Source organism: Plecotus auritus, assembly GCF_963455305.1.
Source record: "Plecotus auritus genome assembly, chromosome: 9".
Classification (NCBI taxonomy): domain Eukaryota; kingdom Metazoa; phylum Chordata; class Mammalia; order Chiroptera; family Vespertilionidae; genus Plecotus; species Plecotus auritus.
Genome location: NC_137783.1, coordinates 140,430,799 through 140,449,665, shown reverse-complemented (window position 1 = coordinate 140,449,665; position 18,867 = coordinate 140,430,799). Strand labels below are relative to the sequence as shown.

The following is an 18,867-nucleotide window of genomic DNA, read 5'->3' as shown; positions in this document are numbered from 1 at the left end:
TTGTTTCCCTGGGTGCAGTCCTTCCCCTGCTGCTTGCTTGAGAGTCCACTTTTATGGCTCCAGTGGTCATGAATCAAAATCTGGCTGCTTCCTTACATCACACAGCTTGTAGGAGGGCAGTGAATAGAATAGTTTTTCGGAGTTTGTGGGAGCTTGATCTGGCAGCAGAGTAATTAAGAACATATTGAATGTTTGGCAAAGTCATCCTTCATGTCCCAGCTCTCACTTATTAGCACATCAAATTCCCTTTCTCCTTGTTTCAGGGGCCATTTTAATTCTCCCTCAAAGTCTGCTTAAATGATCCAGTAGCAGAAGTTACCAGGAAAATGTAGTTGTTGGGTATTTCAACTAATAAATTTTGTTTCTATTTCTGATATCCTATTCTAGATACCTGGCTTCCAAATAATTAATATTTAAAGTATAATTTTCTAATAAACAGTCATTACAGCTTCAGAGTAGATTAATTTTCATGTTGCTCCATCTAGAAGTGGATTCTTCATTTTTGGTTCTCTTTATTTTTTATCTCAGCTATATTTCTTAATTTTGTATTTGAAAAAATAGTACAGCTTAACACTTGTATGCTTTTAAAATTCAAATAGTACATAAAGCATATAACCAGAAGTAAGGCTTTTCCTAAAGGGCAGCTGCTTTCAACTCTTTAGGCTCCCCTCTGCTGCTTATCTTCCTGTCTTCCAATAAAATGCTTTCATGCTACTCTTTGACTTCTCAGTCATAGACATTACCTTTTTGCTTCCTTTGAGTTAGCACTTTTTCTCCTGTTCTCCCTTCCTCTACACATTTCTCTTTCTCCCATCTTACCAGTAGGGCTGAATCATTATTTTTTATTAAAGCAGTATTTATTGTGTACATTATTAGGACTGTATAAGTATTATTTTCAACTGAACCAAGCAGTAAACAATGATTATGTTTCCTGTGTAACTTTTATTTTCCAGATAGTTAATAACTGCCTCTTTTTTTTTGCTCCTCGTTTTTCATGTTCCTATCACTAATTAATTTTTATTAAACTCTTCAACAAAAGAATAAAATGGTCAAGCACAGGTAAACTATAGGACTTTTCTTTCTGGGTTGACTGCTCTCTAGATCTCCTCTACAGTGGTCATCCTGAACTCAGTGTACCATGCTTCTGGGAATTCCCTTTTTTCTCTTTTTTTTTTTTTTGTTGTGTTCTGTTTCCAGGTTCCAACATCATCCTCATTTTTGGTTTATTTTTTTCCAATAGCTTCCTAAGAAGGGAACTATAGGGAGATAAATTTTTTTGTCACCTTGCATGTCTGAAAATGTATTCCATTTCACATTTGATTAATAGTTGGGCTAGTGTACATTTCTGGTTGGGGTGAGTTTTCTTCAGAATTTTGACAGCATTGTTCCATTGACTTCTAAGCTTCCATTTTAATATCAAAAAGTGAGATGTCATTCTAATTCTTGATCCTTATATGTGACATTTTAATTTTCCTGGGGAATTTTATGTTCTGAAATTTTATGATGGTATGTATGCCTTGTTATGAGTGGGGTTTTTTGTTCATTAGATACCAATTTGGAGGTTCATGTCCACTTCTGAGAAATTTATGTTTAATATTTTTGACTAAAGGCCTGGTGCACGAAATTCATGCACAGATAGGGTCCCTAGGCCTGGCTGGCGATCAGGGCTGATCAGGTTCCCCACCTCCCTGCTACCCCACCTCCTTCCCTTGCCACCCATGCACTGCCATCACATGGTTCCCCTTCCACCTCCTTGCCTCCTCCTTCCCTCGCTCCCTCAGCACCCCACTGCGGCTGCTGGTCATCTGCTGTGCTCCATGCTGCCCCCTGGTGGTCAGTGCATGTCATAGCAAGCGATCGAATTCTCGTTCTCCCAAACTCCCAAGGGGACACTGCATATTAACCATATATATATATATATATATATATATATATATATATATATATATATATATATAAAAGATTACTTTCTTCCCCTGTTTTTCTTTCCTCTCTTTATGGAACTTCCATTGTCTAAATCATGAATATTCTAGATTGATCCTTATTTTTCTTATCTCTTCCGTCCTATTTATTAATTTCTCAGATATTTTCTCAATTTTATCTAATGACTTTTCTTTTTATTTTTAAAATTTTGTGCATTTTTAATTTCTAAGATTTTTCTTGACTACTAGTTAATCTTTTTTTATAGGTTTCTAGTCTTATTTTTTTAAGAATACAATACTTTCTCTCTCTGAAGATATTTGTGGTTTTAATTTTTCTTTAGCTTCTTGTATTGTTTGTTTCCTTTGATTCCTTTTTCTTTTTGTTATTTTCTATCTTTCATATTGGAAACTTTCTTCAATAGCCTGATGTCTCTCAGAAGTCTGCTCTTATTTAAGAATGAGGCACTCACAGCTGATTAGAAGCTCTTTGTACACAGGTAAGGCTTGTGAACTGATAGGCCTTATTAGGTTTAGAGGATGGGACCTGGTTGTTTGCCCAAATGTTGATATTCATGGGTTATTTCTGTTGGATTGGTTCATTGATCCAGAGAATAATCTTTCTGCCTTGGATGTGTGGGAGAGGAGGGATAAGTCTGGGCTACAAGCATTTTGGGAGCTGAATGGAGGAAGGAGATGGGTTCTCCTTCATTTTATAGATGAATACTTGATCTGCTCTGTTCAGTATAGTGTCTCACCCTGCCTTTCATGCCTAATGTCTCTGAGTATGGAATCGCTCTGACTCATTTTCTCCAGAGAGTAAACTGCCCTCCCCTGCTAAGCAGGACAGCAAGAGGGTTGGCCTGCTTGTACATGTCAGTTTAAGGGATCTTGGGGCCAACTGCTCCTTATTTCTGTTTTCAGAGTTCCTCTTCCTGGACACCTAATACCTCCAATTTCTGAGTTGTTTCATTATCATACTTGGAAGGTTCAGCCTTTTTTTGTTTTGCTGGTAATGTATGTTCTTCTGTCTCCATTTTGTTGTTTGATTAAATAGACCTAAAATTCTCTGTATTTTTATTTTATTTTAACATAATTTCAGACTTAAAATTCCAAAATAATAGAGTTCTGTACACATTTCATCCATATTCCTTGTGTTAATATTTTGCCACATTTCCTTTATTCTTTTCTCTCTCTCTGTCTCCCTCTCTCTCCATTTATATATATACTAGAGGTCCGGTGCTCGAAATTCATGCAGGAGTAGGCCTTCTTTCCCCCAGCTGCCGGCACCGGCTTCCCTCTGGCACTCAGGACCCGGGCTTCCCTCGCAGCCCTGGCTTCATCTAGAAGGTCGTCCGGGAGATGTCCAGTCTAATTAGCATATTACGCTTTTATTATTATAGATGTTGTGTGTATGTATATACTGGGGTGGGCAAAAGTGGGTTTATAGTTCTGAGTATGCAAAACAGTTTATTCTTGTATTATTATTTAGGAAACATTGTATTATTTCCCCATACAAACAACTGTAAACCTACTTTTGCCAACCCCTGTATATATACATACTTTTTTTCTTCTGAATCATTTGAAAGTTGCAGATATGATGTACCTTTACCCCCAAATACTTCTTGTATGGAATCACTGGTGGGAAATACTTTGAGACTATAAATATCCTGTCACTCCTCAAACTTTCACCCATAGTTTTGGCATCCACTGATGATTTCTTGCCTGAATCAATTGTTATAATGGTTGCCAAATGGTGATTTCCTAATTCTCATTCTCTAGCTGCTTTTGAGAGTGATTTTTCCTTAAGTTTGGGGTTCATGTCTTTAATCAGTTTTGGAAAATTCTTAGTCATTTTCTTTTTGAATATTACATAGCTGTCACTCTCACTAATCTTTCCTTTCGGAATCCTATTTAATGTATGTAGACCTCTTTCATTCTGTTGTTATGTCTCTCAGATTTTTTTTTCTCATGTTTTCCACATTTTTATCTCTCTGCATGCTGGATAATTTTTCACATCTAATTTGCTGTTTTCTTCAGCTATGATCAGTGTGATTTTTACCCATCAGTTGAGATTTTAATTTCAGTGGATATTTCTAGAAGCGCTGTTTTTCAAATCTGCCTGCCCCAGTTTTTTTCATTGTCTTTTTTTATATTTAACTCATTCTTTTGTAACTTTAATTATTTGAGATACTTACTTTATATTCTCCAATTTTTAACTTTCTTTTAAGGTCTCTAATCCTATCATTTGTGTACTGCCTATTGCTCTTGTTGCATTGTTTTCTTCTATGCTTTATAATTTTGAAATGTAAATTCATCTTTCATAGGTTTTCTGTGCAAATCTTTGCCACTGGGGATAAAGCGGTATTTCTTTAGAGAGTTTATCTGTTCTTGTGGTTTTTGTTTGTTTGTTTGTTTTGTTTTTTGCTTCTGCCAGGTGTTCCAGAGGTAGTGCAGAGATAAATCACTTTTTTTTTTAACATTAATTTTTCTTAGGAGGTTTCCATACTACACAGATAAGAGTTCATTTAACCCCCAGGTAGAGTTTCCTCCAGTGAAGTCTTTCTCCATACCATAGCTGACCTCTATAATATAGTCAGTGGGCTGCCAGCAAACATTTTTATACCCAGGCCAGAGAACAAGCATCTATTTCATACTGTCAGAGTAGTTCAAGTATGGGATAGTCAGATGAAATTTAAAATTTTTTTTGCCTCTCATGAGAAATAATAGTTTAAGCCACCATTAATGTTCTCAGACACTTTGGATTGTAGATTGACTTGTTTGTTTGAATCAAATAAGTTACAAGTCTTTTCATTGAAGCATTTCTTTTAAGTGTTTGCAGTATACATATTAAGCAACAGATCCAGGGATGATGATTGTGTATTTCAAGGCCATGTTCTAAGAATAATCCAGATCTTTTGCACCATCAAAGAGCTGAATTATTATTTTTAACATATCAAAATATAAATCAATGATGTGTTTTTGGAGCTTCTACTTTATTGTATTCACCCATTTAATTGATTATACAGTATCTTAAACCATCTTACCATAGATAAACTTAGTGAAATTTATTGCTTGCAGACTGATATAACTCATGAATTATTAAAAGCATCAGCATATGGAACCTGCTCTTTTCTCATTCCAAATTCTTTTAATATGGCTTATGTTGAGCCATTTAACTGGCTTCTGTCCATCCCACTGATGGAAGCCGAGCCAGACCAGGGTTCTTATAAATGATTGGTTTCTCTTCCAGCGAGGAGGATGAAATGTCAACTTTTTCCTTTACTACCTGAAAAGCAATCAGTGGCAACCCTTCCTGCTCTTCTTGACAGTAGTTTGGCTTTACAAAAGAAGGGTGGGCATCAAGCCAAATGTGAATTTCAGTGCTATATAAAGAAAAAATTTAAGTAGCTGAACCTCAGATAATAACTGGAATTTTCAGAGAGGCATTCAGATGGGTTTAACCTGTGAGCCTTCAGTAAGCTAACTATAGCTCAGAAATTCCTGAACTGCATGTTTTAATCCCTTTTTTCCTGGGGGTGATCTGAGTGAGTAACCTGCAGTTACTTACCAAATCTCTCTTTGTAGCAGTTTGCTCATCTGTAGGACTGGGTTAGGTAAGAACAGAGTGACTGATTTCCAATTACTAATCAAGGCCATTGAAAAGGACATTTTAGATTCAAACCTGAGTTCAAAACCATCTATTTGCTTGACCTTGTGCTTTTTTGTCTCTTTGAAATTCATTTTCCTTACCTATAAAATGGGGGTATTACTTATTTCACAGAGTTACTATGAAATAATACGCGTGGAACCATTTTGTACGAGTATGTATAGCGCTATAAAAAGTGAAGTGTTGTTAATGTAAGGCTGCTAGTTTAATGCTTTATCACATAGAAACATAGAGCTTAGAATTGGTGGGACTCTGGAGGGGAAATTTGGAATGTACTTACTAGAAGAGCAGTCGCCAACCTGTGGTCCACGGACCACTGGTGGTCCGTGAGGTCTGAAAGGTTGGTGACTGCTGTACTAGAGGGCATTTTTTGAACCCAGATAGGCTCTATTTTTAATGTTTTGTTGTTTAATCCTCACAACCACAAGAGTAGCATTCCGTTAGCTCCATTCTTACAGATGAAGAAAGTGAGACTGATTTATTTTTGAGATCTACCTCCCCATCATTCTATTTTATAAATGAGGAAGTGGAGGTCTGGAGAAGTATGGTGACTTGTCTAAAGCAGAGATTCTCAGTTGATCATGCCACCTATTATACTGCCATATTTTCTTAGTAATTGTTTTTATCTTGACCCCAGAATTAAATAGAAAACACAACAGTACATAATTAGATTGACAGTGTAAATATAAGAAGACTCTGTCACTGGCTTTATGATAGATTAGATATGCTAAATGACCTTCCCAACAGAACAATTAAAAAACTGAATGATTATAAAGCAGCTTTAGCCTATTGCTAAGCTTGTATGAAAGGGTGGTATTTGTTGGTTCCCTAAACAAAGTGAAACTAGGTATTCTGGGAGGTGATTGTGAGCCAAAGCCAGCTTTTGCTGTGGAGATTTTTGCAAGTTTGATGACCTGGAGCTTCTACCTGGTAACTGTATGAAGCAGAGGACAGGGGACCAGGATTAAAGCCTGTGAGCTGGAGGATCTAAACCAGCCTTGGGCAAACTATGGCCCGCGGGCCGGATCCGGCTGTTCTATCCGGTTCTCTTGCTCTCCCCTCCGCTCCTTTACTTTGAATTTATATTAGTTCACACAAACACTCCATCCATGCTTTTGTTCCGGCCCTCCGGTCCAGTTTAAGAACCCATTGTGGCCCTCGAGTCAAAAAGTTTGCCCACCCCTGATCTAAACCAAGCTTCCTGGATGGCAACTAAAAGATTGTATGTCAGAGAAAGAGTAAAGAACAGTAAATCTGTATTGACCAAGATGTTGAGAACTGAAGTCATAAGCCACCTTCGTGGCTTTGTGATCCAAATTCATACTACAAGTATGGCCCAAATAAGCCTTAAGAGGAGAATTTGATTAAAAGTGGCCTGAGTTGATAGGGACCAGCAGAAGTAGACACAAACTCTCTTTGAGGAATTCTGCTTTAACTTGGGTCTTAAATAATTTTTACAAAGGGTCTAAGGAAAATGAGCAGCTCACAGTTAAAAACCACAAAACCATAAATAAGGCAGACACCTGCAGGGATCTTCAGATTATAAGATTAGATTATTAGGTTCCAATAAATTATTCAGAATGCAGCCCATGGAGACAAAGAGATGTGAAGGAATCATGGAGTGATGTAGGGAACAATTCCAGCATATGTCTAATCAGAGTTCCAGAAAAAGAGAGAGAGAAAAAGAAAAGATTTTAAACACACCTAGAGGAAAGAGACTAATAGTAGAACTATTTGGCCTGCTCCTGTGACCCTGATTTAGACTCTATGGCTCAGTTTCTTTGGATGTCAGAGAGTTGCGGCACCTGTTACTACAGTACAAATGTGGTTAGATATATTCCAGCTCCACCAATGAGAAAACTTATGTGTGAACAGATTACTACAAGTAGTTGTAGGAATTCCAAGTTGATAATTTATTTTCTCCTTTAATTGAGTCTGCAGCACTAAGGGGATTTCTAGCCTGCGATTTCGTCGTCTTTCATGCGTGTTTAATGTGAAGTCAGTGAGATTTAGCCATCAGCGTTATTTTGTTTTTCAGAACAATCAGTTATTTTTTGTTGGTGGAATGAATTAAGGACAGCATGCAGCAAGTAGACTTCAGACTTGTTCCGAACCTTTTCTCTCTTCATCCTCCTTGAAGACATTGTTAGATCTCTATAGTTCTCCGGTTTCCCAAGTCAGTGCACGCCCAGAAGAGTGTGCTGCGGAGTCACTGGGGCTGCAGAGGTTTAATGGTTAAGGCAGCACGGGCCACATTACTGACTGCCCCTTTCAAATCTCCCAGTAACCATTAACATAAATATCATCTCACCCTTTTGGACAGGGGACACCACCCCTGTGCACGTTAGTAACATGATGCTAATGCTTAACCCTTTCGTTGCTCTGTTTGCTTCAAAGGCCCTGCCTCACAGCCATTGATAGGGAGTCTGTTTGAACCTAGAGGAGAAATGAAAGGGTTAGCTCCTTTTGGTTTTGCCCTCTGACCACTTCAGGATGAGAGGCATGATGAAATACTTTTCAAAGTCTTCAGTGGAAACACATCATGCATAATTGGAGCAAAAAAGAATAAATCAAAGCTTTCCCCCCCCCCCTTTTAGTCTGGTAATTCATAATTGAAACCACATTGAGGTAAGGGTTGATAACTTCAAAACAACCAAGAAAACTGCCCTTTCTATCAAGGTAGGGATAGGTAAGGCTACTCATTACCAGGGGCTCAAAAGCTTCTGTGCAGCAGGCCTGTCTTCTCTTTCTTCTCACTTTTCTGCTCAGACAAAATACCTTTATTTAAGTCAAATATGGGTTGACTCAAATATCTGCTTACTTCTCTTCTTGTCACATAAAGTTATACATAGTGACATTTAAAAAATCTCTGATATGGTGAGTAATGGGAATTAAAGTTTGCATCATCTTGCTTTGAGCTTGATTTCTCCTGTCTGGAATTGGGTTGATTTAGACTGAAAGAGTCCTTTGGTTGGTAATGAAATGTGGTTTTCCTCACTCTTGATTTTATAATCCTCAAATAGTTCCAGTAGGAACATTTCAGAATGGTTAGCAAAGACCGTTTGTTCTCCACCTTCCTCTAAGTTTTGTGTGGTAGGTAGCCTTGGCTAGAATGGTTTTGGTTAGTCCTATAGGGCTACCATGACCTTTCCGCTAAAAGAAAGCCAACCGGGACTTCAGGAAGGGCTCGGACAACTTGCTTCACGTGAGATTGCCAAAAGACACACCTGGTTGTTGGAGTTTGAATCTCTTTCTTGAAGGAGAAAAATCCTTTTGCCTCCTCTCCCAAGGCCTTTCTTTCAGGGCATCCTGAAAACCGAACCTACAACCCCTCTAGCTAGTCTCTCTGCTCACCACTAGCTCATTCACCAGAGCTTTCCGAATAAGCGATAGGAAAGAACTTTTGTAAAGCGAGCACTGTGACCTGACAGTCGTCATGGCTATTATGGATTACTTTTATGCGATTGCAGTTTAACCATCTGGATTTCTTACTGAAGCTTCTACAATGAATATTTGTTGTAGGAGTGAGAAGCAAAGGGTGGGCAAGAGAGAACAAGGTATTTTGGCGAAATGCCGGTACTCTGTCAGGATGATACACACTTCTCCTCATGGTAACTCCTTCCATCTTTGAGTGAACAGCTTATTGAGTATATTTGAAAGGTGTATTGATAACCAAGATTCTGAAGGTGCAGCTGCAATAGAGGGGCTCCGCCTTTTTTTTAGGTTTCTCTTGCCGAGTGCCTGGCTCCATGCCCTATCTTGCCATGATGGAAATTTAATCAGGCAACAGAGTTAATTGCCAGCATTGTTTCCTTTTCCCTGGCAGAAGTCAGACTCTTGAGTAAATTATGGAGGTTTAAATTTGCTTGATTTCCTGCAGAAAGTGGGGTCAAGAGGTCCCAGACTGTAGACACTCTCTATGGTCAGCCAGCAGGAGGTCAGGTCTTAAAGGTATTTCAGAGGTGACTAAATGCCGTTTTCAAATGTCCTTCTCCAGTATGGTTTTTTCCTCTGGGGGTTAGTTTGTTGACCTTACCCCAGTGGAGCGGAGTGCCTGTGTGAAGGCATACACCCCAATTAAAGCTGCCTTTCTCCATGCCGTCCCTGGGCTCCAGAGGCAAATGGGATTACCTTTGAGGAGGGAAAAAGCAATTGACAGAAGCTTAGTTGCAGATCAGTGTTTCCTATTTCTGACCTTTTGAAATAGAACATAAAGTAGCAATGTTAATTTATCAAACAGTCCTCAGGAAAAGAAAGTTTCAAAAGCTAATCATGTGACTTAAAAACAACTTCTGTCATACAAGGCTTTGCATGATGTGGCTGTATCCTGCCTGACTGAGTTTCTCTCATTTCTGCTCTCCCTCCTGCTTCCTCCCAACCGCGCAACCGGGTGGAATCTTCCCCAGCTTGTACGCATGTCTTAGCACTCGGCACAGTTTGCCTCTCGGCTTCTTTGGCCAGAACTCTCCTGCTTTTCCTTGAAGACTACTCGAGTTCCCTCCTCATCTCCAGGGAGACAGAGGTGATTGGGGATACCTTTAGGTCCCCTCAGGACTTTAATCCTTGCTTTAGTACTTGTTCTTTTGCATTGTAATTTATCTTTTTACTGGGCTATCTTTCCCACTATATTCTGAACATTTTAAAGGGAAGGAATTTGTTCATTTTTGCATTTCTAACATTATTTTAGGCTTATAGTATGTGCTCAGAAAACGTTGCCTGAATGAATGAGTACCAGAAATAATATTGGCAGGAATGATTGCTGTGAATGGCTAATACCATTGTTTTAGGAGGCAAGGAGAATACGAACTGGGGAGAGGTGGAAGTTTTCTGTGTTTGTTTTAACTGCCATTCATGGAGGTCTATGCTGAACCCTCCACTAAGTGTATTTGTGCGTAATCTCATTTAATCATTAAAACCCTAGGTGGTAGATACTATCACACTTCCCATTTTATTGATGAGGAAATTAATACTCACAGAAGTAGCTTTACACATTACAGAACTAGTAAATGGCAGGGCCCAGAGTCCACCTCTGTTAAATATCCTAATCCTACACTTCACAATACTTAGCACAATAAGATTCTTGGTAAGTACTTTCAAATGAATGGATTGAGTTGGAAATCATTTCAGAATTCATGATGCCACTCATTTGAGTGTACATCAGCTGTTCACATCCGTACATAAGGAGAACAGAAAGAACATGACCTGCATCATGTGGGTTTAATTTACTAACTCTAAACAAGGTTTTATTGAGTAGCACTAGGCACTGTGCTAGGTACTGGGTGTTATAACATTTATGGCTCCTGCTTTCATGGAGCTTTCCAGATAGTAAAAGTATAAAGAATAGGAGGAAAAAGAAAGTTGTAAAGGAAAGCAGTTATTTGGAGAAATTGAGGTAGAAAAGCTAGGTAAACCATGACCCAAAAGCATTATAATGTAAGGGCAGCAAAGGATTTAGAATTCTTGGTGTGGGGATATACCTCATGATTGCTTAGGCTTCTGCGCACCCCACTTTTGAGACATGCAGAAAATTAAGCCCAGAGAAATTGTTACTCGCACAAGATCAAGTACTGGCTGTCACTTATCGAATGTTTGTACGTGCCAGGGACTTTACATATACACCTATTTATTTTTATTAACAACTGCTGGATTGTTAAATAATAACTAAGGAATGATAATAATATAAGTAAGTATTACAATGTCAAGTCATACCATCTAGAAAACGAGTCGTATTATCATGATTTTATAGATACAGAAACTGACGTGTGAGGAAGGCTGAATACATTGCCTAGGGCCTAGGCCACACTGCTGGTGTAAGTGAAGGAACCTCGATTCAGATGAAGGACTCATGATTCCAAAACTGACTCTGAGCTTGCTGACCCACTTTTTTTTAAGTCATTTGCATCAACCCTGGGGTGCATCCTGCAGTAAAGCATCGGAGCCTATATCAGAGCAAATATGTGCTCAGTAGCTAGATGTCGCCTCTGTTTTCATCGCAGTGTCTGTATTTTATGGGAAAGTGATGGCAAGATTTCAGTCCTCATTAGGCTCCTTCACATGCTCTGTCTCCTCAGTGTGTGGCCTTATTCTGCTTCTCGTTTTCAAGCTCTATTTGGTATGCAAGTGAGGAGTGTGGAAAAATTGAACGCCAAGACAAGTAACTGTCTGCTTCCCACCCGTACCTTCCTCTCCTCCCCACTTCATAACCATCCTCTTCCGAGGGAGCTGGCATACGGGATGAGATGAGATCTGTGGTCTCGCCAGAGACTTCAGCTCATTCTGCCTGGCGGGGCCTTGAAATCAGAGCTGTGGTGCCTTTCAGGGGTGCCTCAGTTTCAGTCCCAAGGGATTCGTTGTCTGAAACCAAGCTTTTCCTTTCCCAGGGAATTTCCCTCTCCTTTTAACGTCACAAAGGCATCCAAGTGTTGGCATTCCCTGCTGCTTCCCAAGAACAGGCCTTATTTTGTTGGTTTTTAAATGGTTTTTCCTGTGTCAGAGGTGTATATAACTTTTAAAATGAATGTGCTCCCTTTGTGTCAGCGTTACATCGTTGGTGTGTTTTATACCCTCTGAAATCATAGTTGTAGGGTGGGCTGTTGCTAACTGGTGCAGATTTATTATCAAGGATAAAGAACTTTTAGCATTTTTGTCTCAGAGAAGAGCTAGAAACAGTGAACTCTGGAATAACCCACAGTTCCAGTTTCCAAAGTCTGTAAAATGGTGATGCTGTACCCCCGGCTCAGAGTAGGAGGGCGTGGGGAAGGGCCTGAACCACCACCATTTAGTGTTCTGTAGTCAGATGGCTGGGCCCCTGGTCGGCAAACTGTGGCTCGTGAGCCACATGCGGCTCTTTGGCCCCTTGAGTGTGGCTCTTCCACAAAATACCACGGCCTGGGCGAGTCTATTTTGAAGAAGTGACGTTAGAAGAAGTTTAAGTTTAAAAAATTTGGCTCTCAAAAGAAATTTCAATCATTATACTGTTGATATTTGGCTCTGTTGACTAATGAGTTTGCTGACCACTGGGCTGGGCTGTTCCCAACATCTGTCACTTAGAGATTATGTAACCTTGAACATCACTTATTCTTCCTCCTCCCTCCCTCCCTCCCTCCCTCCCTTCCTTCCTCCTTTCCTTCTTCCTTCTCTTCCTTTGACTGGTAAAACAAATGAGACATCATTCATTCACTTTTCTGATTTATAATTTCATCATCTATAGAATGAGAATAATGACTGCATCTGTCTTGGGGGTTGTTGTCAGACTCAAATAAGATAATACATGTAAAGCATAGTGCCTAATACTACATAAGTATGTGCTCAGTAAATCTTGACTTTTTGAACATCACACATTAAATATTTTACACACCTCTTGCTATTTTTTAAATTTTTTTATTTTTTAAATTTAATAAATTTTTATTGTTCAGATTATTACAATTGTTTCTCCTTTTCCCCCCCATAGCTCCCCTCCACCCAGTTCCCACCCCACCCTCTGCCCTTACCTCCCCCCCACTGTCCTCATCCATAGGTGTACGATTTTTGTCCAGTCTCTTCCTGCACCCCCCATACCCCTTTCCCCCTGAGAATTATCAGTCCACTCCCTTTCTATGCCCCTGATTCTATTATATTCACCAGTTTATTCTGTTCCTCAGATTTTTAATTCACTTGATTTTTAGGTTCACTTGTTGATAGATATGTATTTTTTGTTCATAATTTTTATCTTTACTTTTTTCTTCTTCCTCTTCTTAAAGAATACCTTTCACCATTTCATATAATACTGGTTTGGTGGTGATGAATTCCTTTAGCTTTTTCTTATCTGTGAAGCTCTTTATCTGCCCTTCCATTCTGAATGATAGCTTTGCTGGGTAGAGTAAATCTTGGTTGTAGGTTCTTGCTATTCATCACTTTGAATATTTCTTGCCACTCCCGTCTGGCCTGCATAGTTTCTGTTGAGAAATCAGCTGACAATCGTATGGGTGCTCCCTTGTAGGTAATTAACTGTTTTTTTCTTGCTGCTTTTAATATTCTCTCTTTGTCTTTTGCTCTTGGCATTTTAATTATGATGTGTCTTGGTGTGGTCCTCTTTGGATTCCTTTTGTTTGGGGTTCTTTGCGCTTCCTGGACTTGTAAGTCTATTTCTTTCAGCAGGTGGGGGAAGTTTTCAGACATTATTTCTTCAAATAGGTTTTCAGTATCTTGCTCTCTCTCTTCTTCTGGCACCCCCATAATTCTGATGTTGGTATGCTTGAAGTTGTCCCAGAGGCTTCTTACATTATCTTCAACTTTTTGGATTCTTTTTTCTTTTTGCTTTTCCAGTTGAGTGTTTTTTGCTTCTTTGTATTTCAAATCTTTGACTTGATTCTTGCGTTCCTCTAGTCTGCTGTTGGGTCTCTGTATAATATTTTTTATTTCAGTCAGTGTATGTTTAATTTCTAGTTGGTCCTTTTTCATATCTTTAAGGGTCTCAGTAAATTTATCAGCCTTTTCTAGGATATTCTTGAAAAGCCTTATAACCATGGTTTTGAATTCTATATCCAGTCATTTGTTTTCCTCCATTTCTTTCGTTTGTGATCTGTTTCTTTGTCTCCGCATTTTCATTGCTTTCCTGAGTTGGTAGGGTAGATTTGTGTGCTAGGTTTCCTATATGGCCCAGTTGGGTCAGCCTCCCCAGTTAACCTGAGGTGGACACTCTTGGTGCACACCTTTGTGGACTGGGTGTACAGCCTTGTTGTAGTTAAGTCTTGATTGTTGTTGGTATCACTGGGAGGAATTGACTTCCAGGCCAGTTGGCTGTGAGGATCAGCTGTGTCTACGCTGGGAGAAGTTCGGTGCTGGAGACAGCCTTATAGGATTAGACTTGCAAAATTGCAAAAGCCTCTGTGCTCAGCTTGAATGGGGCGGAGTCTCAGGGCGGAGCAGACAGTCTTGGCTTCCCATCAGCCCTGCCCTTGCGCGCACACCTCCAGACCTCTGCCTTCCACGGCTCCCCTGAGTTTCCGCCTGACAGTCCAGATTCCCCCCGTAAGAGCGTGGGTCCCCAGGGGCTCGCCCAGAACTGGGGTTCAGTGCAGTCGGAACTAAGGTTCAGTGCAGTCAGGAGCTTCTGACTCTCTTCTGCTAGGGAATGCCTGCGGCAACCTCCGCATTCAGCCTTCTCTGTGAGCACTCGCACATATGCGCGTGTGCCTCCAGACCCCTGCCCGCCGCGGCTCCCCCGGGTCTCCGAGTCTCTGTGTGCCTTTCTCTCTACCTGACAGTCCAGACTCCCCCTGTATGAGCCTGGGTCCACGGGGTTTCGCCCGGAACTGGGGTTCAGTGCAGTCGGAGGCTTCCTTCCCCCTCCCGCCAGAGAAAGTCAGCCAGGCACTCAGCCGCCCTTCCTCTCTGCGCGCGTGTCTCCGTACCTCAGCCCTTTGCCGCTCCTCTGATTCTTTGTGAGCTTTTCTCTTTCCTTCTAGTTGTAGAATTTCCACTGAGCCAGCCTTCCTGTGGTTCTGGATGATGTCCGTTCTGTCATTTAGTTGTAGTTTTGAAATTGTTGTGCGAGGCAGCAGTTTAGGTGCTTACCTATGCCGCCATCTTGGTTTCTTTTTTACACACTTTAAAAAAATATTTTTTCTACCCTGGCTGGTGGCTCAGTTGGTTGGAGCATTGCCCTGTACACCAAAGGTTGGGGTCGATTCCCGGTCGGGGCACAGCCCTAGGTTGCATATTCGATTCTTGGTCAGGGCATGTATGGAAGGCAACAAATTGGTGTTTGTCCCTCACATCCATGTTCCTCTCTCTCCCTCACTCTCTTTCTCCCTCGCTCCCTCTTTCCTCCTCCCCCCTCTCTCTATCTCTCCCTCCCTCCTTCTCTCTTTAAAATCAGTAAACATATCCTTGAATGAGGATTAAAAAAGTCACTATCTTTCTTTTCCATTTAAATGGTGTTTTTGAAGCATAAGAGAGTATTGTTTTTGGAGTAGCAGATGAGTGGGTTGGGATGGTGATGGCAGAGGGTGAACCTTGAGGATTAATTATGACTTGAGTACAGGGCTGCTTTACTGACTTCGGTTTCCATGAAAGTCAGGAAGATATGAAGAATAGGTTTGGGGAAGAAAACTAAAAGGAGTTCCTACAAATGAATCAGATGCTAGGGCACAAATACTAAAATCCAGGCACCTTCCTAAGCCTACAGCTTAATGTCAACATGTGATGTCATGGAAACAAAGTCAGTGTTAAGAAGGTAGCCTTTCCAATTGTGTCTCTCAGTTATGAAGTCTAATTATGGTCTGTTGTGGACATTTTGGCTTTAATATCCTGATTACACTAGGACTCTGGGAAAACCATCCAGTCTCCTTGAGTTCCCATCCCATGTGTATTCCATATGTTTGTGTACATTTCCTGTCCCACATGGTTACATCTGGCAGACAGCTGTTGTCATATACGTGGTGATGGGTGTCCATCAGTGATATGGATGAGGTTGACGAGGAACTTGGGAACCCCAGATTATAAAAGACATGAGGGAAGTGTAAGCAGCCAGAATAACAGGTAGGACATTTCATATTCAATTGCCTTTTGGTAGAAATGAAGTTAGGTCCTGGGGTTTTCCATAATAACATATGAATGTGAATGTAATTAATTCCACTGAATTGTACTTACAAATGGTTACAATAGCACATTTCAATAACAGTTTAAAAAACTATAATATATTAAAAACTATTATATACTTTAAATTAGTAGATTTTATAGTATGAGTTATTTCAATAGAGCTGTTTTAAAATGTAATGTTTTAACAATATTTTCCAATTATCAGTACAAAAATACTTTGCTGCAATAAAAATTACTTAATATTTTAATGGTAGCAAAGAAGTTGAATTTCCTTAATTACTTTTTAAAATATTTTTTGAAAAAATTTCAAACTTACAGAGCTATAAGCTGCAAGGATTGTCCAGAGAACTCACATGCTCATCACCTGGATTCACACTTTATTTTTTTTTCACTCTTTATTCCCAGCAGTCAGAAGTGATGTGCTTTGATATAGCTGTGTTTTTGGTTTCATTGTTCTGTTTTGGGTTTTGTATTTTTTTTAATTCAGTGTACTATTATTTATTGGACCCTTTTAATTTGAATAATTTGTGTGTCTCATGTCATTTGTTCCAAGAACTTATTTTAATTTCTTTGATATTTTTGTTTCTTCCATATTCTGTGGTTTGTTTTTTTAGGAACCTCCTGTTAGATGGATGTTGGACCTCCTAGATTTTCTCATCTTTTCATTGACTTTTTGTTCACCATACTGGAATATGTTATCATCTTTATCTTTCAATTCTGCCTTTTACATAATTACAAGCTATCAAATTAAGAGTTCTCTCCTGTTCTCTCTAGCTCTTTTAAAATAAAAGTTACAATTCATTCTTTCATGGATGAAAATCTCTCTCTGAGGATATAATTTGTTGATGTTGTTTTCATTCCCTTCTGCTTCTGTTGTCTCTGTTTCTCCTGAGTTCCTGTTCTTCTCTTTGTTCATTTGGTTTCTTTTGTTCATGCTGAAGATGTTCTTGAAATGTCTGTGATTCTAGGATCTGTTCATGGTTACAAGAGAAGCACTAAAAACTGGATCAGAAGTTCTTTGTATGTGGGCAGCTTGCTGCCTGGAAGGCTTGGCTCTAAGATGACAAGTAGCAAGCTCTCCACACAGCTGCCCGCGGTTTAGGAACTGCAGGGGAAAAAGGCTGTAGGGCTCATCATTCAGAATATAGATTTTCACCTGCATTTCCCTCTCAGCTGTGCCTGTGTTTCCATGTCTGGAGTTTCCGTTTCCTCAGAGAATAAACCTCCTTGTCGAGCGGGGGTGGGGAGAAGAGTAGAGTTCTGGCTGAGTGGTAGGTGAAGGAAAAACTTGTGAATCGGGTCTCTCACTGCTCCTTATGTGTGTCTTTCATGTGTGTTGTTTTTCCAATTGAAACTTTTTAAAAAATCATTTTTTATTTTTCAATTACTCCTTCTGTGTTTTTTAACCAGTCCTCCTATTTTCAACCCTATCCCTCCTCTTACCCTCACAACGTACCCACTGAGCTTAACTCCTGAGCCTTTGTGGGGTTCAACACTTTGACCTTGAACCTTGTTGGCTTCCCCCTTTGTAGGTCCTTAGGTTTCAGTTCTCACTCTCCTACTCTGTTGCCACTTCTCTGGCCCCTTTGAGAAACATGTTAATATTGCTCATCAGCAGCTCTCCTTTCTCCTGTCTCATTGTCATTGTAGATTTGTATGTTATATTTATTAACTGTCATTTCAGGGGATTTGGGGAGGGGATAGAGATAAATGTATGGGTTTAATCTGCCATGTTTAGCTAGAAATCTCTCCTCAGCTGCAACAGTTCTCTGCTCTGTTTTTAACAGTATCAGAGCCAAACTGAATTACAGAGAGTCGGTATGAATTTTGAGGAAGGGAAGATTTTGAACAATTGCTTAGCTCTTGGATTGGTCATGGTAGAAGCCACCAGACCTCCCATGTTCGGGTTTATTGATGATGTTGGGAAAGAGATCAGCCCTGTTGTTAGTAGATCCTTCTCTGACCCTCATTAATCTATTCTCTTGCAGAAGTGGGGTAGTGTGAGCAACCCACTCTTCCTCCCACTGATCCCACCACAGTCTCAAGGTTTTACTGCCATTGTCCTCACCTACGACCGAGTGGAGAGTCTCTTCCGGGTCATCACAGAAGTGTCTAAGGTGCCCAGTCTCTCCAAGCTGCTAGTCGTCTGGAATAATCAGAATAAAAGCCCTCCAGAAGGTAAGAAGAGTGGGAAGGTCGTGTGTTCAGGAAAGGCCTGGTGGTTTGGGTGTTAGTACAGCTTTCAGCTGGATCCATTATGGCTAGCCAAGTTAATTGCCTCCTTTGTTTTAAATGAATTTTTCCACTTTGTCAGCAATAATGCCATTTCTGAGACAGCTTGACCCCAGTTTTATCAATCATCATTCTTGTTCTAGAATGGCGGCCCATTTAACTCCAAGCCCATGGCTTGTCCTGTAGCCACAAGTGGTAGGGCTTAGGAATCAGTAGGATCAAAGCCCATCAGCCTTGGGAAAACAGATCTCAGCTTCCCTCAGCCCTCTCAGCTGATCTGTTTACATGAAAACTCAGTTTAAAAGGCATTTGTTTTCTCCTTCCTTATCTCAACTCTGATACTGTGCTCTTCAAAAAAAAGGATGGCCTCACCTCTGTTGGGGAAAGTCAGCAAAGCATGCCCTCCCAGACTGCGGAGCAGTTCCTTAAGTGAGCACTCGCTGGAGTTCCCCTTGCTTCACCCTT

The 18,867-nt window shown here is 40.1% G+C and overlaps 1 protein-coding gene across 1 annotated transcript in view; it reads left to right on the top strand.

Annotated features, from left to right (window-relative positions):
• Nucleotides 1–18,867, top strand: part of EXT2 (exostosin glycosyltransferase 2) — a 123,950-nt gene that overhangs the window by 64,693 nt on the left and 40,390 nt on the right. Inside the window, exon 9 of the mRNA XM_080643199.1 lies at nucleotides 18,159–18,348. Coding sequence (XP_080499325.1) covers nucleotides 18,159–18,348 — 190 coding nt within the window. The remainder of the gene's footprint in view (nucleotides 1–18,158; nucleotides 18,349–18,867) is intronic.